A 26,534-nucleotide genomic window follows, 5' to 3' on the forward strand; every position below is an offset into this window, starting at 1 on the left:
CGTTCACTCGAATCCGAAAATGATTTGCTCGGACGACCTGGTTGATTAAGCGAATGCACTGGTGTTTCAAAAGTGCCTTCCAGCCACTTTTGGTTGTTTTTCATAAAAACTTCTTCAACTTTATGAGCTTTAAGCCATCTCTGTTTAAATTCATGTTTGATGTAGGAAAATTTATGCTTAAGGCTCTTATTTCTTTCCACAGTGTCTCCGCAAGACAATAGCAAGTGGTTTTCTAAAAACTCCAATTTCTCATCCATACTTAGCAAATTTTGTAGTTGCATTTGCTCAAACATACATTTATGGGTCACTATTTTCACCCCCGACGAACTAGGTATCTCATAACTGAAAAAAACATAAAATTAAAAAAAATGGGTTTTTAAATTTTTTTAACAAAATACTTTGAACTGCTGTCTTTAAGGATTCTGCGGGATTCTGCGGCTGTTGTTTTTTTTTATAGAAAAGCTGAATGTGTAACGTATTCAATAAACAAAAAAATATGATCCGGACGAACCCTGATCCATAACAAAATTGCTTTTGAAATTAAAAAAATTACATTTTTTTATGTGAAAAAGAGGGTATGTTCAACTACCGAAAAATATAACGAAAGTTAAAAATAAAAGTTAAAACTATTCTTTATTTAATAGAAACTTACCTTAGCTATGGGAATCACTTTCACTTTCACTTCACTACACAACTTAAAATAAACATACATGCGTATTGCGAAATTTGATATAATTTGGGCACCCAAATAGAACTACGTATCAACTCAACGATCAAATTGCGTCTAACTGCTCGGAAGCGGTGACGTATGGTTGTTGAAAAAAATGGTGGGGGGTAATTCGCGGAAGTGTTTACTATACGTAGACGTCAATATTTTGTGCCTCCTACGTAATTAAGATTTTGACTTTTGGCCGCCTAAATACTTCAAATCGATCACTGTGCGACGGTGGCATCTTATCTTCGATGTGTGGTACCAACTTGTCCAACTCTTACAATTTACTTATTTCAGCAAATCCTAAAAAACGAGTTGAAAGTTTGGTAGTAAAGATCCATTTACAAGAAATCATTATGTTAAATTCTGTACTTAATCTTTGATGCATGGAATGAATATTGCTATTCAAAAGTAAGCTTCACTTGATGAAGTTTCCGGATTAGCACGGGTTTTCTGTCGTGAAACAATTTTTGGACCTCGAAGTTCAGTGTGGAGAAGTCCTTCGACATACTGCAATGCAGATCGAAAATCTTCTTCAAAAAATCAGCTGTAGTTTCTCGCATTTGCTGAAGTGATAATATTCTCACTCTTTTGTGAAGGTAATAGAACTTACAAAATCTAATGGCTTCTTTTGAAGTAACAACGACAAGAGAAGAGATAATCTATGAAATCACATTTCTGATTCGCAGCACGAAGTCCATGTCATTTCAGCGATTTCATGAAGGCATGCATTCGAAATGTTCCAAAAATGTGGTTATTGGGTTTATTGAAATACATATACATAAACCTAATTTAACAAAGTTTCTTTTTTACTTTCGCATTACAAGATTACAGGGATAAACATTGGATTCGACAAAGCCAGATTCAATCGATGACTTTTAGAGTAAAGTAAAGTTAGTCTACACTCCTCTCCAACAATCTACCATGTTTGCGACTCCATCGAACCATTGCCCGACACATTGACATCGTTTCTTGTTGATGAGATTTTAAGAATACTGATAATCGATTTGAACGAATGCAACGAAATCTTCTTTCAGCAGAGAAATATTCTTAGAAAAGTCGAAGTAACGTAAACATAGTGAAAGTTGCTCAGTCCATGGTTTCATCGCAGAGGTGACAGAAGCAGTCAGAGTTATTGACTCTATCAGACATTTTATCAGTGACCATATCAGAACATGTTTTTATTTTCGGACTCAAATATATAGCAATTTTTGAAAACTTTGTCACCAGATTCCATTCTGAAAAGCAAAAGGCCCAGAAATGTTTCAACTTTTCTTTTATACCGTATCAAAGGGAATATGCTGCTATACTAATCACCTCCTAAAATTATTTATTTCCTGCTCTGTGCAAAAAAGGATCCTCTTAATAATTGATTGAAGTACAGTCCGGTTTTCGTCTTTTTCTTTAACAAGTCGAGCATTTAATTGGGATGAGATATTTCTGTGTTTCCCACTTAACACTTGAAAGAATGAAGTCGCTTCCACAAAGTAATCTTTATGATAATCCTTATTTCGAAGATTTCCAAAAGATTCTATGGCTTTCTTCCAATCTTAGAAACCAACGCAGACCAGTTTTCCTGGATTATGATACTTTTCCGAGGCCTTCATTAAGAAATAATCGGCATGGTTTGCAAAATTCCCGTCTCGACTTTTTGAAAAGCCCAGATAGGCTAAACTACTTTCTCTTATCCACTGGCTTGACATTTTGTTTATGAGTTTTCTTTTGTAGCAGGAAACTTATAATACAGTTTAGGATGCAGAGGTGTTGTGAATATATTGGTTGGCTTCCTATGTAGATTTGAAGATTTTTTTGAGTTAATCTCTTCTAATATGTTGTCATGAAGGGTGGTATTGAAATTTTTAATATATCAGATGAAGAGTATAAAAACCCGTTCAATCATTTGTACTTGGTCACTTCCTTCGGTAGAACGCTCTTCTATTAGTAGAGGATCCGGCTTAAGAACAACACCCCTCATTCTTTTCCGTGATAAAATTTTTTTTTTTATAATAAAACTTATTGATTAATCAAATGAGAAATGATTGACAGTTTATATCTTAGCAAGACTATTTTTAATTAAAAATTAATTAATTTAATTTTTCTTCTTGGTTACCCTCACTCTTTTCCTTTATAAATTTAGTCTCAATCAAAGAAAAAAAGTATATAGAAAATGCCATACAATGTTTGACTACCTTTTTTTAGGCAAGAATACGTGTCAACCAGGTGTAAACAGGTAAGCGGATGGAGTGATTTACCCTCATTCTTTTTCTTTAAAAATTAAATATGTAAATATTCTGAATTTTATTACGAATCCAACGATATATGATTGACTTTCCAAATCTTGGCAAAGCTAATGATTGACACGATCTAAAGTTTCAATAATTTCATGTAAAAATAAAGTGTGACAGCAAGCGCTATATCTTTTTATATGTACGGCAGAGAAGGATGTAAATTGTACAATAACAGCTCTTAATCACAGCATGAGGACAAAAATATTGAGTGCCGTTAAAGAAAATGTTGGTTTAACGCAGAAAGATGATACATCATATTCTTTACAAAAAAGTAGAATAAAGAAGGATCAAAAGAATCTGCACAGCATTATTACAGCGATAAAAAATCTCATCAATCCATATGATAGTAATATTAATAAAGAAGTTCTATTCAACATTTCTACTGGTAAATCAGCTTCTCCGGATATTACAAATTTTCTGCTCAATGTTAAATCAGAAGGAAGTAAACAAAAATCAAATTTTATTTCTGAATGCCAGTCAACCATCGGAAGATTTGAAAAGCCGATATCACGGAACAAAATTCTTAACTTTGCTTCCCAGGGAGCAACAAACATTTTGAAAAGTACAAGTAAACAAGCTATATTGAAAATGGAACGTGATATATTCGGTCGGTTACTAGCTATTAGTCTGGAAAAAAAAGTAAATATAGAATAACATTTCCACTAGCTCCAATTCCTCCTGCACTTTTCTCTTGTACCGGTGAAATGTTGAAAACGGACAAATCTGCATTGGCTAAAATATTAAAATCTGAAGTTCAAATTGTTCAACCGACACAAATTGACGTTGAAGTTGTTGACGGTTTTTACTTCCTACATCTTATTGGATCTTCGATGCCACAAACTTTTGACAAAGTTGCTGAGTCTGTCCTCATAAAACTGTGTTCAAGTGCTGCTAAGGAGATACACATAATTTTTGATCAGTATTTAACTCCTTCGATCAAAGATTCAGAGCGGCAAAACCGACAAGCGTTTGAAGTTCCATATGCAATCACAGGACCTCAACAATCTAGGCCTACTGATTTTCTTGGAAGTCTTAAAAATTATCACTTCAAAAACGCTTTGGTAAATTTTTTAGCAAATTATTGGGAAAATGATCATTTGGTAACGGTAATACAAACAAAAAAAAATTTTTAACTGTTGAGACACAATGCTACTCGTACCAATCGATAGCAAATCGTGTTGCTAAAATTGAAGAAATTAATTATGAGTGTTATCACGAGAAGCGGATACGCGAATTATGTATCATATCAGTAAAGTTTTACCAACGTCAAAAATCTTAGTGAAGGCCTCTGATACTGATCTATTGATAATTCTGCTGGGCAACATGCATAAAGTTCCAGAAGCAGAAATTTGGTTAGCGGGCTCAGCAAGTAAAACTAAAAACAATAAAGATATTAGCTGCGTAAATTGTACTGAATTAGCAACAAAGTTAGGGGTTTCATCATGCCAAAGTTTACCGACGTACCACGCTTTTACAGGCTGTGACTATACTGCAGCTTTTTACAATAAAGGAAAAGTCAGGCCTTATAAATTTTTTTCAAAAAATGAAACTTATCAGAAAGTGTTTGCCTCATGAAAGACGAAAAAATTGACGTGGTCCAAGAATTTACTGCTGTTATGTACGGCATAAAAAATTGCACAAGTGTTAATGATGCAAGATATCGCATTTTTCAAAAAAATTATTCAGCCAATAAAAGTAACGAACAATTTTTGAGAAAACAATTCCACCTTGCTGGAAATCGTTGAAACAAAAAATTCTACGAACAATATACGTGAATGCCATGTGGCTTAATGCTACTGATCCGTACTGTGCTCAGCTGCAACCCGAAAATTGTGGATGGTACATAGATGAGAAATTATTAAAACCAATAGAGTTCCTTGGAGATCCGACACCCTTGCAGTTGATGACATTTTGCAGGCTACAATTGAAGAAAATGACGACGATAACTCTGAATTCGATTTCAATATTGCAAGTTCTGATGAATCAGATAATGAATAATTTTTTATATTATAGTAATTAATCATAATTTAAGGATAAAAAATACTTTTATAACGTTTTATAATAAAAAATATTTTTTCAACAATTAACTACTTAAATTATTTACGTTTTTATTTCTTTAATATTGAATCTAATAATATATTTTATTTTTTTAAATTTAATATTTCTATTTTCAATTATTTAATTGGTTTAATAAGTATGATGTAAGAAAATTTAAAAAGTAATTTAACAACTTAAAACTTGTTAATACACGTTAAACAAATTATGTTCTTTAATTGCAATAACTTTTAAAACATATTACAATATATTACAACTTTTTAAAGCTAATAATGCTACATATAACGTGGTAAGACTCCAAAATAATTTTAAGTGGGGGAATATATTTATCTTTGTCTTATACACACAGAACTGAACTCACACCTTTCTCTTTCTGGCAAGAGTCTTATGCGCAGCTGTTATTGTACTCGTACATCCTTCTCTGCCGTACATATAAAAAGATATAGCGCTTGCAGTCACACTTTATTTTTACATGAAATTATTGAAACTTTAGATCGTGTCAATCATTAGCTTTGCCAAGATTTGGAAAGTCAATCATATATCGTTGGATTCGTAATAAAATTCAGAATATTTACATATTTAATTTTTAAAGAAAAAGAATGAGGGTAAATCACTCCATCCGCTTACCTGTTTACACCTGGTTGACACGTATTCTTGCCTAAAAAAAGGTAGTCAAACATTGTATGGCATTTTCTATATACTTTTTTTCTTTGATTGAGACTAAATTTATAAAGGAAAAGAGTGAGGGTAACCAAGAAGAAAAATTAAATTAATTAATTTTTAATTAAAAATAGTCTTGCTAAGATATAGACTGTCAATCATTTCTCATTTGATTAATCAATAAGTTTTATTATAAAAAAAAATATTTTATCACGGAAAAGAATGAGGGGTGTTGTTCTTAAGCCGGATCTTAGACTATATAAAAACATATTCTTGAAATTCACGATGAGAGTAATATGATTTCGTCAGTATGTCAAAGGAAACGGACAAGTAATAATTTGGAAACATATTTGCACATATAGTATACCGTAAATACTATAAATTCAGTGTATAAATTTGACTAGTTGAAAGTTTTTTTTTAATATTGCTTTATTTATTGGATCTGCTTTTTTTTAAAGCCAAAAAATTAGATATAAAACCTTAAATTTATTTAAAAACTTAACAAGCTCAAGCAAGTAATTGGCTATTTTGGTGATACGTTGCTATTTAGTATATCTATCATATCTCTTCTTTTTAGGCGTGTTTGATCGCAGAAATGAACTAAAGTATTAGCCAATGAGTTTGGGTGATCTCGGATTTTAGAAATATACTATATTTCATTCTGCTGTTTGCTATTTCTTTCTTTACCATAGAAATACCGAGATCTTTATGGATATTTTCATAGCGCATGTACAATGAACGAGAACGTGATTGTTCTAAGCATTTTTGATTGGAACCTTTGTATTACATCAATATTAATTGCATAGATCGTAATCTCCACAGTTGAATGCCATACAGCTAATTGGGTTTTATGACCGTATTGTAAAAAAGCACTTTTTTGTCTAGGCTAAACTTAGAGCTTTTATTTAAAAGCCAATTAAATTTGCAGCTTTATCTTCATGCAAGTTATTTTACTACAGACATGTTTTCTCCACGTGAGCCTTCTATCTAGGTGAATATCAAGGTACGTTACTTCGTTCCCTTAGGGTACTAAAATATTGGTAATTTTTACTGCCGGGCACATTTTCGGTCTTGGCGAAAATGTAAGATGCTTACATTTTTTTTCATTCACACATCCGCAAAAGTTAAAGTCATTAAATTATTAGCTGTTGGAAAATCTGTAATATATGTATGTATATGGTGTATATAGTTGGGCCTGCTACTACTGCCTTGTGGTACACCAGCCCTTATCTGTCGTTCATTAGATATGAAATCACCTACTTTAACCATAAATTGTATATTTTTTAAATAAGTCTCCAATGTTTTATACAATTGTAAAAGTAGAATATTTTTAATCTTATATAAAACGCCTTCATGCCATATCTTATCAAACGTCTGAGTTACGTCTAGAATAATAGCTGAACAGTTCTCAAATGTTTTTTATTTCTACTTTGCTTTTAAACATTTAGATTCTCTGCACTACCACTATTTTATGTGTTTCGGTATTTTGAAAAGCTATGGGATTGAAGTTTGCCTTGTGGTCTTTTTATTGTGGATTTTCAATGAATATGTTGAGTTCTCCACAGCTGGATGGTTCAACGTAACGCTGTAATTATTCGGATCGAAGAACTATATAACAACATAGAAATTTTTCAATTCGATTTTTATTTTTTTTTTAATAAAATATTAAATTTTCAGATAGCGCAGAGAAAAAAATATCGGCTGAAAATGAAGCACAGTATCTGTATATACTACAAATACGACGAATGCAGTCCCCTGAATCACCAAAAAATTTGATGTCCATGAGAAAGCATTACGAAGAACAGATTGTGGGATAATGATTATATAGTAAATGCATAATCATGCGTAAGGTTCGAGTCTATGTTCATAATAATTCAAATGACTATTGCTACAGAAGATGATAACATACAAACATCCATGTTATAAAATATTTGTGAACATAAGGCATAACCGATATTACAAGCAGTTGTAAAAGATTCTGGCTTTCGAAATAGAGTCTAGCGCTTGCAACGTTTCTTTGTACACAAAACCTATATACTTATGTATATGCCCTATATACATATATTATATTTTTTTGTGCACATAAACTTATATTACATTGATATCAATGCTTGAAGAACTTCAAATGTGTACATAAATATACTTACCGTGGGATTCTGTAACGTGAGACAGTCTCAAGTCTCTAAATTTGAGATTTTGAGTTAGAGACAATTTTTGAGACTTGAGACGATTTTGCTATTCTGTAAGTGCCAGTCACAAAATCTATTACATTTCATCATTCAGAGACGTTTTTACACTTGAATGGAAATAAATATGTCGATAACAAATATTAAATTTTCTATAACATCGTCAAAAAACATAATTATCAATAAAAATGAAAATATATGTTGACTTTGTTTCATAATATTTACGAAATTTATGTAAAATGTATTTATTTTTAACTTTTTCGTGTTTGAGTTGCTTACAAAATATAAAAATACGACAATCGATTAATATCTATGATGATCTCTGTTCAGTATATTCAAAATGGCAGATTCAATTTTGTGACCGTCTAACTACCAGGTCTCAATATTTTGAGACTAACGCTAGAGACTGTTTAGTGAATAGTAACTAGTCTCAAATTGAGACTTTGCCTCAAAATGTCTCAAATAGAGACTAGAGACTGGTTACAGAATCCCGCTATTAGATACATATAGTATATGCGTCTAATGTCGGTATTCTGCGTGAGACGATTGTCTCATGTCTCTAATAGTGACTATAGTAATTTAGTGATTCTGTTAGTCAGAAGTCTCATTTTGGTATTCTGGCAAATAGAGTATACTACTTTACAGTATACTACTATACTGTAACTGCCAGAATACCAAAATGAGACTCCTGACTAACAGAATCACTAAATTACTATAGTCACTATTAGAGACATGAGACAATCGTCTCACGCAGAATACCGACATAAGAGTGGTGTGTTAACAGGTCATTTGAAAAGTCCCCGGCCTTAAACATACTCGTAGATGGTGCTAGAAGAATTATATTCGTATGATTTTTAGTTAGCCCTAACCTTCAAAAGCCGTGTGTATAAATTTGACAGCTCTCAGTGTGTAAATTTAACAGCGAATCATTATTTTGTGAACTATGTAATTTTGTTTGAAGCAATTTTTGTTATTGTGAAAAATATGAATAAAAAGAAACTACGCGTGTTGATAAAATATTGCGTGTGGATAAAATGTTGCGTTTTGAAGGGAAAAATACATTTGAAGCAAAAACTTGGCTGACGAGTTTCCGGACACTGGTGCAGGAAAATCAACCATCAAAGATTGGTATGCTAAGTTTAGACATGGTGAAATACCACGAAGATTTGGGCGCGAGAAAGATATGTGCAAAGTTTGTGCCGCGAGTTAAAGAACGTATTAATCAGAGATAAAGAGATCCCCAACTCTCCTGTCACTGGAAATGTTCGAGCCGCGCACCTACCGAACTTTGACAGTTGACTGGATTGGGTAGGTTTTGATGTTTTGCAATTGGAATGACTGGAACGGCCAGGTTGAAATTATATCAAAAATATACGTGAACGGAGGAATTTGTTGCCGCCGTTCAAGATCGCTAATAAAAATTTAAAACAATAAAACTCAAAGAAAATGCGAAATTTAAATATGTTTCATGAAACGTTTTGTAATTTGATGCATAATAGAATTAATTTTCTATTACAAATAATTAAAAACATTTATTAATTGAGGACTAACAGGCTTAATTCACCTTAGGGGCCATCCATAAATTACGTCACACCTTGAAGGGGGGGGAGGGTATCATTCAGAAGTGACATTGTGTGACAAGGGGCAGGGGGGGTCAAAAGCTTTGTGACATCACATTTCAAAATTTGTGATGTACAAACGTGAAATTTATAGGTAAACAAAAAATATTAAACATTTATAAACACAATCTTTGTTTTTTAATATTTAAGTTGTAACGAAGCTTTGGTATTAACATTGGGGCTCTTCTGCGAATCGCACTTTATTTTATATTATAGTTTTAATCAAACTTATAAAATTGTCTCCCGCGTTATAGTTTCAGCTTTACAACATTTTAAAGATTTTCATTTGGATGCAATTTATATAGCTACAAATGTCCCAGGAAGGAGTGCATTTAACAGAGTTGAACGACGCATGGCACCTCTCAGTCGCGAACTTACTGGTGTACTATTAAATCATGATGATTTTGGGTCACATCTTGATTCAAATAATCGAACTGCTAACTTAGATCTAGAAAAACGAAACTTCGAAAGTGGGGGAAATGTGTTGGCTGACATTTGGAGCAAGTTAGTCATTGATAATTTTCCAGTCGTTGCTGAATGTGTTGCACCAACTGTTACTGGACTGGATATTGAACAGGCTATGATGTTGAAAAATAATGCTACTTGATACGCTAATCATGTACGTATTTTTAACAAATAGTTAAATGTGAAACTATTACATGTTTCGGTGTAAGACGTTCTAGTCTGTGGAAATTATTAAAAGAAGGATTTTTACCACCACCTGTGTTAATTAAACAGACATCAGAAGGTTATGGAGTCACAGGGAGTGATGACAACGACGCTAAGTTTGCTCCATTATTACTACAGATATTATTAAATCTTCAAGCATCATCCCATCTGAAACAAGTTCCATATCATAGATATTGCCTTAGTGTCGAGTCATACTTATTTAAAAGATCGTGTAGCATATGTGGCCTATATTTTTCTTCATATAAAGCCACCAATCAACACAAACAGTCACATAAAAAACAAGAGCTGTTACCTATTGCGAAAATTTGTCCTCAAAGAATTGCGGCTAGACGTGCCCGAGATAGATGGAAGAAGACGATATTGATACGAAAGATGTTCCTGACATCCAACTTCAGAAGAAATGAAGTACCTGATTTACCAGTAATAAATGATTAAGTATTTTAATTAGCATAATTAAGTATCTATTATTGCTTGACTAGCCATTCGTTGTGTCGTTGTGTCTGTACTTTAACATTTAACTAGATGTTGATTCTATCAAAGAATAACCTTTTTTTTATTTTTTGATAAATCCATAAAATTGGTTAAAAAGTCCCTAAATTCGTGTGACGTATTTTATGGATGGCCCCTTATTAAGTATTGAATGATCGAAAGTCAGTTGTTTTAATATACCATAAAATCATAAAAAAGGAATTAAGTAGTTTCGCCATATATTAAAAGCCCAATATATAATATATAATGAATCCTAATAAATGTTGGGTATTTTAATTTAAAATGCCCAAAAATTCTTATTCTGTGCGATCTGGCCATAATAAAAAATGTTATAAAAAACGCTTATTTTGAGGCACTCTCACACTGGATTAAGTTGGACATCCCATTATCCCTGGTATTAATTATAACACCAAAATATCTCCCAAACATCAAAACAACCTCATCGTAGAACAAGCAAGTTATACAACTATATGTAAATAAACCTAAGCAAACAATATTTTAAGTATATACATATGTCTGTATATGTAAGCAAACTATGTGCTAGTAATAAATAACTATTTTCTTTAGTATAAATGGCAGTAAGATTGTTGTAACAAGTCAGTCTTAAGAGTATTAATAAAGAGGGCACATCTCAGTGCAGCTCAAAAATATATCTTTTGTGTAATTTTTCCTTTACGTAAAAATTAAGTCACGCGAGCTCACTTTTGACTAAAAACAACGATGAGTTGATGAATCGGATTGTTTGGAGATGTTCAAGCAAACAGTCGGCTGACAAGTATTTTTATTTACTACCTTGAAAAAAAAAGCGTTATTGGCCGATTGAAGGACGAAATCGCCGAAAAACGGCGACATTTGAAGAAAAAGAAAACTTTTTTTACCAATGCACTTGTGACAGTCACTGAAAATTGCTAACAGAAATCTATGAATTGGGTTTCGAATTGCTTCCGCATCCACAGTATTTTCTAGACCTAGTCCCCAGCAACTTTTTCGTGTTCTCAGGTGACTGCCGAAACTGAAGCAAAGAACAAATCGTACTACAAAAATACTATCGAAAGGTTGATCAGTCGTAATTAGCAGGGTATCACCTTTGAAATTCAAAACAGGTGCTTTTGTTCTAATACTAAAATACAGATAGTAATTAGAAATTTGGATTCGTTATATATTATATTATAGTAATTGTTTTATTCTAGTTTAAGAACATGTTCCCTTTCGCTGCATAAATTTTATGATTTACATATCATATTTCAGTGGAAATAGCAAGAGTTTGTTCTTAACAGTAGAAATATTCACAATCTAACAATGGGGGACCAACGTTTTGTAACCAATTGTATGAGTTAATCGAAGACGACACGATAATCGAAGAAAACAGTCAACATGACCTTGATTTTTGAGCGACTTTGGCGCGATTTTTTTGGTCTCGGCTCACTTTTGGCACGATATTCGCTCGATTGATCATAAGCATAGATCCAAGTCTCATCGCCAGTTTTAATGCATTTCATGACACCCTGGTAATCGGGAAGCATTGTTTTATACACTTCAACGCGACGCCTTTTTTCCAAAAAAATCAATGTTTTCGGTACCAGTCGAGATTTGACGCGCTTGAGGCCTAAAACATCCTTCAAAATAGTATTGGCTGAGCCTTTCGATATGCCAACTTCATCAGCAAGGTCTGTAATTGTTAATCGACGGTTTTTCAACACCAAATCTTTAATTTGTTGAACGTGGGCTTCGGCGGTTGAGGTTGATGGTCGCCCTGGACGCTCTTCGTCTTCGACACGTTCACGGCCGGCTTGGAACTCACCATACCACTTGTAAACATTTTTTTAGACATAGCCTCATCATCAAAGGCTTTCTGCACCATCCTCAACGTATCCGCAGCAGAAAATTGATTCCGTAAACAAAATTTAATGCAAATTCTTTGCTCAACAAATTTCGAAATTGCAAAAAACGAAAAACTCACTTTTAGCAGCTTACAAAACGACACGTATCTCAAACACTAATGAATATTTTGACATGAAATTTGTCATAAATGTGACTGACTACTACCAACCTAAAAAAAAAAATAATTCTCCAAATCCTCCGACGCGCGCCGTTTAAATTCAAATATCACCTTATTTTTTTTGGGCACAGTAGTATATTATTATATTATATAAATTATTATACTATATTTTAGTAAATAAGGAACATGTGGAAATAACAAGGGTTTGTACTTAAAAGTAGAAATCTTCAAAATCAAAAAATATAGAACCCACGTTTGTAACCAATTGGATGAGTTAAAGGGGTCAACCCGTGTGGGGATTTCTAAAAGTCGATTTTTTAGTTTTGCATGAGTCCAATCTAGAGCATTTATAGAATGTGCCGGTTACGTAATTTTCCGAAATTAAATGTTTTTGGAAAGTTATAGGAGTGAAAAAGTAAGCACTTTAGAGCGCGTCGCCTACACACGTGTTCAAACGTGTTTTTCTCGAAACTACATGTTTTAAACTAGCGTCTATGATTTCCTAAAACGGTTTGATCGATTGTTTTAAAATTTTAATGTTAGATTCACTCCAGATGTTTTTTTTTTCATACAGTGGTACCTACAAGATAAATATGCAATTTGTCTTTTCGATTTTAGGTAAGCCAGTCTGCTGGAGCTTACCTCTTTTATTCATGGGTGCCATTGAAGCGGTGAATCTCGCAAACAACAAAATATTTTTAATTAAAAAAAAATCGTGATTACAGCTAAGGTCTTAATTAATATATAGTAAAAATTAGGAAGCTCTGTATTTTTCTCATTTTACCATAAAACATTCCAAAAAAAAAAATCCTAAGAAACGCCAGTCTCACGGGATGACCCCCTTTAAACTCTTATATACGTATGTATGTACATATTTACATTAACATTTACAAATGTCGTGGGAGGTATAGGTAATAATATGCAGCCCAAAAACAAACATACTTGCATTTGTATAGTTTAATCGGTTATCTTTCCGAAAACACTATCCTCTGGCAAATCGTCAACTCACCAGAATTCATACAGCAACACACGATGAGCTACGGGGCATCAAAGAAACAGTTAAAAAATATGATGAAATATTAATTATATTAACAAAACAACCAACGAAATTTTCTGCTTTGTTATTTTTCTCAATTCCATTTATTCTATCTATGAAAATCTCCTTCAATCACCTAGACACATAGATACATGCATATGATCCGAACACACATATGTATGTATTTGTATAAGTAAGCATTTAATTTTTTGTCAATTGTGTTGTTATTTACCAATCATTCACATATTTTATATTGTAACAGCGGTTTGTAAACAAATAAAATGCATAAATTATATGTAAAAATAATGGAGCACAAAGCAGCGACGGGCTGTGGGTAATCAACATTTTTTCACTATTAAGAATTAATATAACAACTAAACCAATGAAGCTTAAACAAACAACTAATATGAGAGTAAATAATAAAACTAATACCTGAACAAAGCTTTTTACTATCACAACACCAACAATTCAACTGTCTCAATGTACATTTTTCTCCAAATATTTTTCTTTTTTACTTTTCCTTTTAAAGGTTATAGGCGGTGAATTGCAAGAGCGCTTGATTCCGGTACCCTACAGCAAGAGCAACACTGATCAAGCTGTAAGCTTTCCTCTTTATCTTCTGCTGTAACTAAATTTACTTCTGTTTGTGTTGCAACTCAGTTTAACCTTTTTGAGTTTGGAAATTTACTACTTTTATCCTAAAGTTTTGTTAAAATAGTTTTTTATCTTAACACTATGTTTCATCATGAAAAGGTGCAGACAGCTCGTTTTTTGTTCGTTCGATTAAACGCAGCTTTCTATAATGCTAAATGAGTGATACATATGAATGTCAAATTTAAAGTAGCAAAGCCTAAAAAATTACCATAATAACGAAATCAATTAAAAACATCCGAATTCCAATTAATTATTCTATGTTCTTGTGTTTATTCCTTTTAGTTGTAGTAAAAAGGCTGATTCATATATAACATTTGCGCTGCTTTGCTTCAGACATTTGATCTTTTTACGCTTTGCCAAGCAACAGTCGCAGTTTTTAACAAGTAGCACAGAAAGCAAAGTGTTCATTCTGGCCTACCGTTGGAAATATCATATATACATACATATTTTCTTCTATTCTATTTTTAATTTTCTTGACCATTTCTTAAGCGTTTTTTTATATGAAGTTTTTACATTTCTTGAGAGCTGGATCCTAAGCTTAAAGTGTGAATTGTCAAGCAAAGTTCTATGTGAATTGGTCATAATTCCTCGTGCCGCTGATTTATACAGTATTACAGTGTCAATACACAAGTTCATACTCTTTTCAAATTTCTATGCGAAATAGAGATTGACAAACATAAAACCCACATGTCGTGCTAATTAGCTGTTTCACTTAAATTTGTAATTTTAATTTGCAATGATTTTCTCATATTTATTTTCTTTGGTTTTCCACTGAGGAATACAAATTTGTGTATGAAATAGAAGTTTGTGCAATTAAATGCACAAAACTGAAAACAGTCACGATTCAAAAGGGAAACAGTTTGTTCTCAAATGGTTTTCTGTGTGAGGAACACTCGCGTTGGCTTGTGGCCTTTTGTAGAACACAGCTTCAGTTAGTTAAGAACAAGGCTGTGTAAGATTAATGCACTTGCACTGAGAGTTCCCAACGGCATGCATTTATTAGAGTTTTTCTAATTTGCTATTAAACACAATAAATATTTTTAATATTGTTTATCACTTTAGGGCTACCATTTTTATTTCAGACTCGTAGATCTAACCATTATATTGATATAAATAACAATTCCTTACTGTACAACACTTTTATGTTGATTTTAATTTTTTTTATTGTACATATGAACTGTACATATCTATATGTATACGTGTAAGGTCCATTGTTTTATTGTATGTATATACTTACATATCTTTCTATTTTGTCTACTATAGCTAGAATGTCTTTATACTTACGCATTACGTTTGTACGAGTATGTGTACATAAAACATACAGAAAATTAAATAACACATACACTATTATATTAATTTGCACTTGGTTTCTAGCATAGTATTACCGATATGTTTAACGATAGTAATAGTAAATAAGGTCAGGAGCACAGGTAATCTGTAACTGTTTTCTTTTTCTATAAGCTATTACATATTATTTTATCATCAAATTTACATCTCTCTTTTGCAATAAAACTGATACTCTTAAATAATTTCGGCACATTTCAAATGGCAAATGCTCAAGTAAGTGATACGGAAAATGCTAATGATAGCCGTTTGATTGCACTTATAAATAAAATAGTTCGACTTTTAAAATATATCAAGGGAGTCTTGTACTTATTCGAATTAGTTTTGTCATTTTACAAAATACCGCTATATAGTTCCAACTGTTTCAGTGGTCAGTGGCCGGTTGCCATGCATAATGATAATTGTGGTATATTGTTGCCTAACTGTTAATATCCTCGGGTCAAGTTAGGTGTAGTCAGAGTCATGAAAAATTGCAATTTTAGATTATTTTTGCAATCGGACAAAATTGTCCGAATTCTTCTTCTTTACTGGCGTAGACACCGCTTACGCGATTATAGCCGAGTCAACAACAGCGCTACGTGGCGCCAATTTGATATTCCAAGCGAGGCCAGGTCCTTCTCCACTTGGTCCTTCCACCGTAGTGGAGGTCTTCCTCTTCCTCTGCTTCCCGCGGCGGGTACTGCGTCGAATACTTTCAGAGCTGGAGTGTTTTCATCCATCCGGACAACATGACCTAGCCAGCGGAGCCGCTGTCTTTTAATTCGCTGAACTATGTCAATGTCGTCGTATATCTCGTACAGCTCATCGACATTGTTGGTGGTGTTTACGCTGGTTCCAAGATAGACGAAATTATCTACAACTTCAAAGTTATGACTGTCAACAGTGACGTGAGAGCCAAGTCGCAAGTGCGACGACTGTTTGTTTGATGACAGGAGATATTTCGTCTTGCCCTCGTTCACTGCCAGACCCATTTGCGTTGCTTCCTTGTTCAGTCTGGAGAAAGCAGAACTAACGGCGCGGGTGTTGAGACCGATGATATCAATAGCATCGGCATACGCCAGCAGCTGTACACTCTTATGAAAGATTGTACCTGCTCGATTCAGTTCTGCAGCTCTAATAATTTTCTCCAGCAGCAAATTGAAAAAGTCGCACGATAGGGAGTCGCCTTGTCTGAAACCTCGTTTGGTATCGAACGGCTCAGAGAGGTCCTTCCCGATCCTGACGGAGCTTTTCGTGTTGCTTAACGTCAGTTTACACAGCCGTATTAGTTTTGCGGGGATACCAAATTCAGACATCGCGGCATAAAGGCAGCTCCTTTTGGTGCTGTCGAAAGCAGCTTTGAAATCGACGAATAGGTGATGTGTGTCGATTCTCCTTTCACGGGTCTTTTCCAAGATTTGGCGCATGGTGAATATCTGGTCAGTTGTTGATTTACCAGGTCTAACGCCACACTGATAAGGTCCAATCAGTTTATTGACGGTGGGCTTTAATCTTTCACACAATACGCTCGATAGAACCTTATACGCGATATTAAGGAGGCTAATCCCACGGTAGTTGGCGCAGATTGTGGGGTCTCCTTTTTTATGGATTGGGCATAGCACACTTAAATTCCAATCGTTGGGCATGCTTTCATCCGACCATATTTTGCAAAGAAGCTGATGCATGCTCCTTATCAGTTCTTCGCCGCCGTGTTTGAATAGCTCGGCCGGCAATCCGTCGGCCCCTGCCGCTTTGTTGTTCTTCAGGCGAGCAACTGCTATTCGAACTTCTTCATGGCCGGAGCGCACGCACATCTAAAACACTGGAGACGTGTCTTCCGTCTATCACAACATGATCGATCTGGTTGATGGTTTTTCGATCCGGAGACAGCCAGGTAGCTTGATGTTGAAGTCGATCAGCCTCAACCCATTTGGGGATGTTTCCTCGTGGAGGCTGAATTTACCGACCGTAGTGCCAAAGATACCTTCTTTGCCCACCCTGGCGTTGAAGTCGCCAAGCACGATGTGCGCTCCAAGCACTCATAAAAAGCATCTTTGGTCACATCGTCGATATGTTGAAGAACCTCGCTTTGATGCGGATTGTGGCTAGACGTTCATTCTCCGGAGTGAATGATAGTACTCGGCGACGGAGTCTCTCTCCCACCACGAATCCAACACCAAACTTGCGCTCCTTTATATGGCCACTGTAGTAAATGTCACAAGGACCTACTCGTTTCTGTCCTTGTCCCGTCCATCTTTACGAGGACATCTATCAGCTGGGCAGCGGCACCTTCCCAATTAAGGGACCGGACATTCCAGGTGCATGCCCTCAAATCATAGTCCTTATTTCGTTTGCCATGGTCGTCATCAAAAGGGGGGTCTCTCATCCGAGGCTGTTTTGTTGTTTTTCATTGGGGGTGTTTTTTACATCGCCTTCAAACGGATGTTCTTAGGCTACCCGGAGGATACTTGGTCAAAGACCGGAAGTCGTGAGCTGCTTGAGTCATATGTAAAAGAATCGTTTCTGGCCACTCCCAAGTGAATGGCGATCAGAGAACTTTCCTCACTTGCGTGAACTTCTACACATGACTCCATCCTCCATGTGTATCTTTATTATTATCCTAGAAAATCTTTCGGCTATCCTCCTAGATAATAATAAATTAGATAATCCGGTGAATGATTTTTATAAATTAACAAAATGGCGGCCTTAGGAATAAATTTTCCAGCTTTTCGGGAAAACCCAAGAAGCAATTGTTTATAAAAAAATGGCGGTTAAAATAATCTACCGAGCGGTTTTCCAGATATTATACCGAAAATTTACGAAATGAGATCGAAGCACAGTGCCTATAATTGTCGAAACGTGTCCAAAATAATAATATAGAGCACATGCATGCGGCCGGCTGAACATTTAAGAAATATTTTTATATCGCGTGTGTGAGTGGTTGTACTTAAGTTTAAATATAGTATGTGTGTATATCTATACTTTGGTAGGTGTTGTTATATATATATATTTGATGACAGATATACATACATACCTGCACATACACAATTTGCTTATGCTTTGCCTGTATATGTACATAATATTGATTTTATAATATTTTTGATTTCCATGTACATATGTATATATGTATGTACATATTGCATTATGTGAAAGTATTTAGAACGGCTCCAACGGCTAATGCCATGTGCACGAAAAAATGTGATGTACATACTGTACATATGTATGTATATGTTCGCTGAGAATGACGCATGTGTCCATCTTAAATTTGTTTTTGTTAACCGTTTACTGTTTGAACTTTGAAATAATTGTTGAATGTGCTTGACAACTTATCACCGTTATTGTTTTTATTGTAACTGTTAACTGATCATTTTAGGATTTCCAAGAATCGAAATTGGGTGTATTTAATACTCTTGCAAGTTGCAAGAATTAAAGCTAGGGAAATACTTTTAGATGTAAAACGTCAACCAGAGGATCGGAATATAGGAAGTTTTAAATATACATATACTCTATATAACTCATACACTGGCCGACATTTCGGCATACGATTTGTTAGAAAAATGGAAGTCATTATATATAGTGTATAGGAGTTGGGTTAGTATCGACCCGATACTATCCATTAACTATTATTATAAAGTAACTCCCCTACAATCACCACTCATATGGAACAAAATCAGCCAGATGTTCGAAAATTCTGGTTATGGTTATAAGGAAGCTAGGTGAAGTTTTCGCCCAAATTTATCCATTTTTGGCATACAGATACACTGCTCTCCCAATTTCATGGAGATAACTTAAATATTCGTTGATATATCCAGCAAAAAGTCACCTAGAAGTTCGAAAATCTTTGTATTAGGTATATGAGGCTTTGGGAAATTCAATTATACAGTCTGTCAAGTAAGAGCGTGGTCGAGTTAATTTATAAAAAAAAAATATTATGGAAGTTTCATATTTATATTGTATATATGTACATTGTACACATTACAAACAATGATGCAATTTGGTCAATAATATGCCCAGTCACCACCGACTTCGATAATTGCCTGGCATCTCCGAGGCATGCTTTCTACTAATTTGACGGCGTATTCTAGTGACAAGGGTCTCCAGATCCGACGAATTTCATAAGACAACTGCTTCAAAGTGTATGTGCGTCTTCCACGAAACTTCTGTTTAAAATGTGCTCACACATTTTCAATAGGGTTTGCATCGCGCGACTGCGACGACCAATCCAATGTAACGATGCCAGATTGAGTTTTCCACTGAGTACAGAGCTGGCTGCGGTGATTAAGTTAGGTTGTCAGTAAATAGGTACAAAGTGCCGAATCCCTGCTTTGAGAAGCAGACCCAAAGATGCACCTTTATTCCATGTTTTACGGTCCGCTGAACAATCCTATTGGTGGAAGTTGACCAGGCTCGCGTGATATCAGAACGTGCCCACATAGAACATTCATCATCAAAAATGACATTTTCATGACATTCATGCGCCCAAGCGAGTCGCTTTGTCACAAGTTTGTCAGTTAACAGAGGCTTCTTCATTGTGTTGCGCCATTTCAGATCATGAGTATGAAGAAGCGTTCGGATAGTTTCGTAGGATATACTTAAACCTTTTGCCATTAATTTTGCTTGTCCTTGCCTTAACCCTGCGGCAAGGCAGGATTCCGCGAAAACAGATTTACTATTCTTTTTTCATATTTTTTGTTCACTTTTCCTATCGAACCACGTTCTGGTAAATCATCGACATTTTTAGCCACTATATATCGCTGTATCCACTTCTGTACAAATGTCTTCGACTTTCTCATACATTTAGCAGCCGCTGATTGCGACATTTTGGGACCTTTCGGGTGGATGTAAAGGAACATAGCTTCGTTGCGTGACTCGTACTTAGCCCTCATGGCGTTTAACTTGATTCTCTTTCAAAAGATCAACGACAACTGAACCTTTAACCTGAATTAGAGCGAAATCTTTCATTAACTGTCGGTAAAGTCGACCACGCTCTTACTTGACAGACTGTATATCTCACACATTGACCGATAATTTCGGTCAAAAGTCATCTATAGAAACTGGGGTCCACATATTTGGTACCTATGGTCTGGAACAGTTTTAGTTAGTTTTAGACAATTTTTGGTCAAAAGGTGCCCTACTTTAAGGCAATTACTATTGTAAAATTTTGTTCCGTTATATTAATGACTTCTTAATTTGTGTATTGGGAAGTTAAAGATTCAAATGGAATTTTAAATTCTGTTATATAAGAAGTAGGCGTTGTTGTTGTATACATAGTAAATTTAGTCGAAATCGGTTGGTCTTGAGATATGGGATTTCACAAAAAAGTGGGCAGTGCGTCGCCCATTGTTCAATTTTCACACCAGTTCTCATAAAGTCTTCTCATACCATTTCGGAGGTAAAATTTAATATCTCTGGCGTAATTAGTTATGGATTTATTGCGCTTTTAGTAGTTTTGAACAGTACCGTTATATGGTGAGTGAGCGGAGTTATCCTCCGATTTCATCCATTTTCACACTGTTTTTATAAGATTTATACTCAGAAAAATTTGGTTGTTTTAGCTTTACTGGTTTAGGAGTTTCGTAGATTAAACATATTAGAGGGCGTGGTTACGTCCACTTTTTCAAAACTTTTTACAGACATGTGCCCCTTGCTACTGCGATCCAAATTACAATTTTATATCTTAATTAAGTGCTTAGCCATGGCACTTTATTTGTTTTTGGTTAATGGCGATTTCTGGGCGTGGCAGTGGTTTGATGACGCCCATCTACGAGCTTGAAACTTATTTTGTGTAATGAATCCATGTACCCTGTTTCCTCGAGGTATCTCAATTTTTACTCAAGTTACAGGTTGCACGAACGGACGGACAGACAGACAGTCACCCAGATTTCAACTTTTCTCGTCATCCGGATCATTTATATCCTATATCTATCTCGATTCGTACAACCGTTAGGTGAACAAAACTATTATACTCTGTAGCAACTGGTTGCATTAGTATAAAAATTTTCGTAATAATTCAACATTCATTCATTCAAAACCGTGAGTTATAATATTTGGGTTAGGTTAGGCGTATAGATCGTATTATCGCTTAGTTTAATTACTCTTTGATTCTTATCTGAAATATTTACATTAAAATCAACCTACTTAGCTTATATAAGATATCATACATACATGCTTATATGATATTAGCTCAGCCAAAGAGCTAAGTTTTGTATTTTGGGTATATGAGAAAAAAAATCTACCAGTGAAACGGAAATCATTATATTAAGTGTAGACCAATGTCTACACCATATTAGTTTTAAGAAAACATATCCACTTAAATTCATTCAAATATCACAGATTTTAACCAATATAAACGGAAAGTGAGAGGAAGGTCGCAAATCACTATATTGTGTTGGGGCTAAGGAAGATCTGGACTGATAGCATATTTCTCAAGTACTATATATTCGAGATGAAGTTTCATATCAAATTTGTCGGAACTCATACATTGCCCGACATATTCGATACAAAGTCTGCGAGATTAACGACAATTATTATATGGAAGCTGGGGTAACTCGCTGACAGATTTCATATACGGTGTACAGTCTTTCTGTGCTCTAAAGTGAAATAATAAGGTGAAATTTAAATTGTGATATATGAGAAATAGGTGTAGCTGCATTTCTAAGTTTTACATCCATTTCAAGGCGAGAAAATTAAAGGTTTCTGACGTTTTTAATAGTGAGTTATTGCAGTATTATTTGTTTTTTATGTATAAATATATATATATGTATGTATAACCGGCATATGTCAGATTTTCGTCTTTATCATCTGATTTCTACAATTTTTATTGTATATGAGCTGATATAAGAGGCGGGACCATTCCCACTGCTTAAAAAGTTGCAAATCAGCTATGGCCTCCATACTTGTATTACGGCATTTTATGTGCAGAGAATTGGTGGAATTTCGCCCATTTGAAATACCTACTTCCCAAGGGTGGCAAAGTATACATTGACCGATTCATCGCTTCTTAATTTTTACATAACATATCACTTGTACGTACAAACTGCCTGACAACTTTAGTCTGTAATCTTTACAAAACATATGTATGTATGTATATGTCCTACATTTGTATCGATTAGTTTTATGTGTTATAAACACATTTAGCTGTACACAGCGATTATACTTTGTGCAACATGTTGCGATAGTATAATTAATTACTAATACGCCTTTTATATACTGATGGTACGAATAATAAAAAAGGTTTGCATTCTCTTCTTTTTTTATTTGTATATTTTTTGATTGATTATTATTAAAATGTTAAACAAAGTATATAAATAAATTTTACAACATATCTCTTAAGTATTTTTTTGCATTATTAACCGCTTTCGTCACGCTTTGAATGTGTAATTATTTGGGTTTTTTTTTGCATTTCTTTCTTTTGTTTTTATACAATATTCTGAGTAGCTACTTCTAACAACAATAAATATTTATTACTATTCAACACATACAATTTCTACTTGTATCTTATCTTTTTCTCTCCCCACTCGCTTTTGAATATACCAACAATTTCAATGTTGGGACAAATATGATTGTGTTACATCCGCGATCATGCTCCCATTCACAACCACGTCCATACATATGCTCACTCCAATGCACGGTGCGAGTGATATGTGTCTTCGTTCCAATACATTTGACGCTATTTACCAACGGTTCATCACCTTATGCAACCAATCAACAATACGGCCGACTGTAAACATCACCACCAATCCTACTTCCTATTATTTTTCTCCATCTTTCGAAATTTCTGTTTTTGTACTTTCATTTTCTATATATATCTGGAAAAAATAGATTCGCGTGGTCAATGCATTTCGTCAAGGACTTGATGGCCGTTATGGTGAACACACCAACACTTCCTTAGCTGAAGTGTTACGCAAACAGTCTTCTTTGAGCAAACGCCTATCAGAGACTTCATCCATCGAATATGCCGATAATATACCTGATGAATTGACTATACCAGAAATCGATGTAGAGCGACTATCATCGCACAGCCACACAGAGACAGCAGTTTAAGCGAGCAACAAGCCAAAACTCATACTGATTACGGTGTAAATGAAAAAAGCAGAAATCACACAAACAACAACAGCAAAAGGAGCAAAGACCTAATAATAATACCGAACAGCATGGCAAGTGGAATATAAATTATAAAGTAATATACATACATATATATATAAGCAGAGCATAAATTCAATTGAGTTAGCAAAATTTTAGTTTGTGGTCGGAAAATTTGTTTCAAAGACAAAAATATATAAAAAGAGTGTAAGTGGCCATTATGAATATATCAGCTAAATGTTAAGAAAATTGTATTTAAATTCTCATTTGAAACTTCATTCACGAATATTTGACCTTAACAATCAAGCAAAAAATGATGTAATGTAATAAAGTAAAATTAACTAATTAAAATGATAATTAAACAAAATAAAGGCATGACAAATTAATCATGCTAAACTCGATAATATGAGTTATACCAATATATGATATAAATGACACATATACATATAATAAATATATTACAAATTATATAAATTGCATAAAATGTAATAAAATACTTAGTTTAAATAAATTAAACTTAAACAATCATAAATAAATACACAAATTTTAACCAGAACATAATATAAGAACTATAATAATTAAATAATAACTGTAACAGCCATGACATAATATGAAGAACTTAGTGCGCATAGTAATGTAAAAAAAAAATTAAAATCTTTGTACTATCCTTATTCGATGACTTAACCAAAATTGAAGCATTTAAGTTATTCTTTGCAGCTTTTTTGTAATGATATCGAGAATAAATAACTTATAATTTCGAAATCGGTAGTCCTTTCTATACATAATTTTGAAACATATTGCAAATATGCAAAAACTCTTAATAAACTTACGAATTATAGTAAAATGTATACGTATTGTGTATATTTATTATGCATTATTATTTAATTTTGGACTCACTTGTTAGTACATAACAATTTTACATAGAATTTCGTTCAGCTGCCACTAAACAATAATTTACTCCTAAGTCTAAACGTTATTTTATGAAAAATAAAAAAATGAACAGTGCATGGAAAAGTTTGTTCTCATTTTCAGTACCTCACAAACGAATAAAGTTAGTTGGCTTGTAAGTTGAAAAATGCTGTCATGGAACTCAAAGTAATTCAACTTCGAAAACATATATAAAGAGTTTTTTCATAGTTTGGTTTTTAAGAAGAAATAACGTGAAATAATTTGATGTTATGACTAAGAATTTATCTTTACGAGTATTATAAATCTAGAGATACTGTTCACATTTTGCTATGGCTAAGGTGTACATTTATTAAAAATTATTCAATACTCGTACAATAAAATTGTATTTATTTGATTGATATTAATTTATTGATTAGATTTTTTACTTCATTAATTTTATGTTCAAGTTTGTTTAGCAAGAGGCAAGAGGACCATTTCTTCATTTAATTTTTCAGTCAAAATGGTTGCTACAATAATATTTCCTGATTCTTTTGATTACCAAGCATGTATCGTTTCATAATAGTGGTGTATTAAAAATACGCAGAATAATAGTAGTTAAACAATTTTCAATCGAAGATTACGTGGTGTAATTCCGGGTTTATTTATGTACATAGCTAATTTACGTATTCATTTTCATTAACAATAGTAGCGAATGATTTAAAATATATACATCTGATAGCCTGGCAATAACTGATGGGACAGAAAATTAATTTCGTGAACTTATACATTTTTGTGCGCGCCCGATTACTGCGCCAGTTATGATCCAAACAATTAATTTTTTACTTTCAGGAATATACTCTCACTTGATTTATTTTTTTCGTGAATAGGAATACAGAAATTTTAAGGCAGTATATTACACTGCGTATTTGGTTGCAGTTTTATTCTACCATTCCCAAAATCTAGAAATTGTATTATGTACTTCTGAGGGAAGATCAGTTTGCAAATGTTTGCACATATTTATGATCAATTGGAGTGACTCAATATCATACAAACGATTGCTTAAAATATTAGTTAATGTCATCAAAGAATAACCGGGCTGTCGGCAGCACCCCCGAAAACTTTATCGTTGCCGTTTAAATCTTGCATTGTTCCGTGCAATGTTTCATCTCAAATTATAATTGAACTTTTTATCAACACTGCAATTTCGCTATTTTTTATGATAGATATTGCGTTTTGTTTATTTTAACATCTGTGCGTCGTTTGCTCACCATCTAGCAAAATAGCCGCAATGTCTTAGCGATGCAACTATCAATGCTATTTTCGGTTAGGCATTGCTTTTTGGGGGGAAAATACTATTGAATTTGGGCTCTCAACCAGGGAAATCCACCGTTGAAAAAGGATTTATGTACTAAGTTGGAAAGAGGCGAAATGAGCACAGAGGACAATGACGCCCTAAAGAGGCGAAAGCTCTGTGCAAAGTGGGTGCCTCGCAAGTTAATAATCTAATAAAATTATCGAATATTTTCCGCGTTGTGTCCCATATGTAGTTTTAAATTTTTTTTAGCGTGAAGAAATCGTGAAAATGTTCAATTGTTTAATAAAAAATTATGTAAAATATTATTATTTAAACAAATGGATCGTGAAAAAATACATATATACATAAAGCATTGTTCACTTAAAATCTGTACGCAAAAATATTATTATAACTAAAAAGATAAACAACGGAAACTAAAAATTTTAATACGTTAAAGAAGAGAATTTATTAAGCTTTTAATTTTAATACAAGATATAATTATTCAACTTTGTTATGTAGGAAGTTGCGAGCATGTTTTTTAATAGAGGACATTAACTTT

At 33.8% G+C, this 26,534-nt stretch overlaps 2 protein-coding genes across 20 annotated transcripts in view; one reads left to right on the top strand and one right to left on the bottom strand.

Moving 5' to 3' along the window:
• The window catches only part of LOC105226621 (plasma membrane calcium-transporting ATPase 3), a 529,385-nt gene that overhangs the window by 224,325 nt on the left and 278,526 nt on the right, over window positions 1–26,534 (top strand). For 3 of the 19 annotated variants that reach the window (XM_049460166.1, XM_049460164.1, XM_049460165.1), the window contains 2 exons: window positions 14,264–14,332; window positions 23,533–25,106. The exons of 13 other annotated variants lie outside the window; for them this stretch is intronic. In XM_049460166.1, the coding sequence (XP_049316123.1) occupies window positions 14,264–14,332; window positions 23,533–23,754 (291 nt within the window). In that variant the 3' untranslated portion in view covers window positions 23,755–25,106. Of the gene's footprint in view, window positions 1–7,163; window positions 7,392–14,263; window positions 14,333–23,532; window positions 25,107–26,534 lie in introns of those variants that run through there. 3 more of the 19 variants (XM_049460167.1, XM_049460168.1, XM_049460173.1) reach the window with 2 other exon arrangements.
• Window positions 1–26,534, bottom strand: part of LOC125779365 (uncharacterized) — a 168,122-nt gene that overhangs the window by 72,133 nt on the left and 69,455 nt on the right. The window lies entirely within an intron of this gene.

The sequence above is a fragment of the Bactrocera dorsalis genome, chromosome 6 (assembly GCF_023373825.1).
Source record: "Bactrocera dorsalis isolate Fly_Bdor chromosome 6, ASM2337382v1, whole genome shotgun sequence".
In the NCBI taxonomy this organism is placed as follows: Eukaryota; Metazoa; Arthropoda; class Insecta; order Diptera; family Tephritidae; genus Bactrocera; species Bactrocera dorsalis.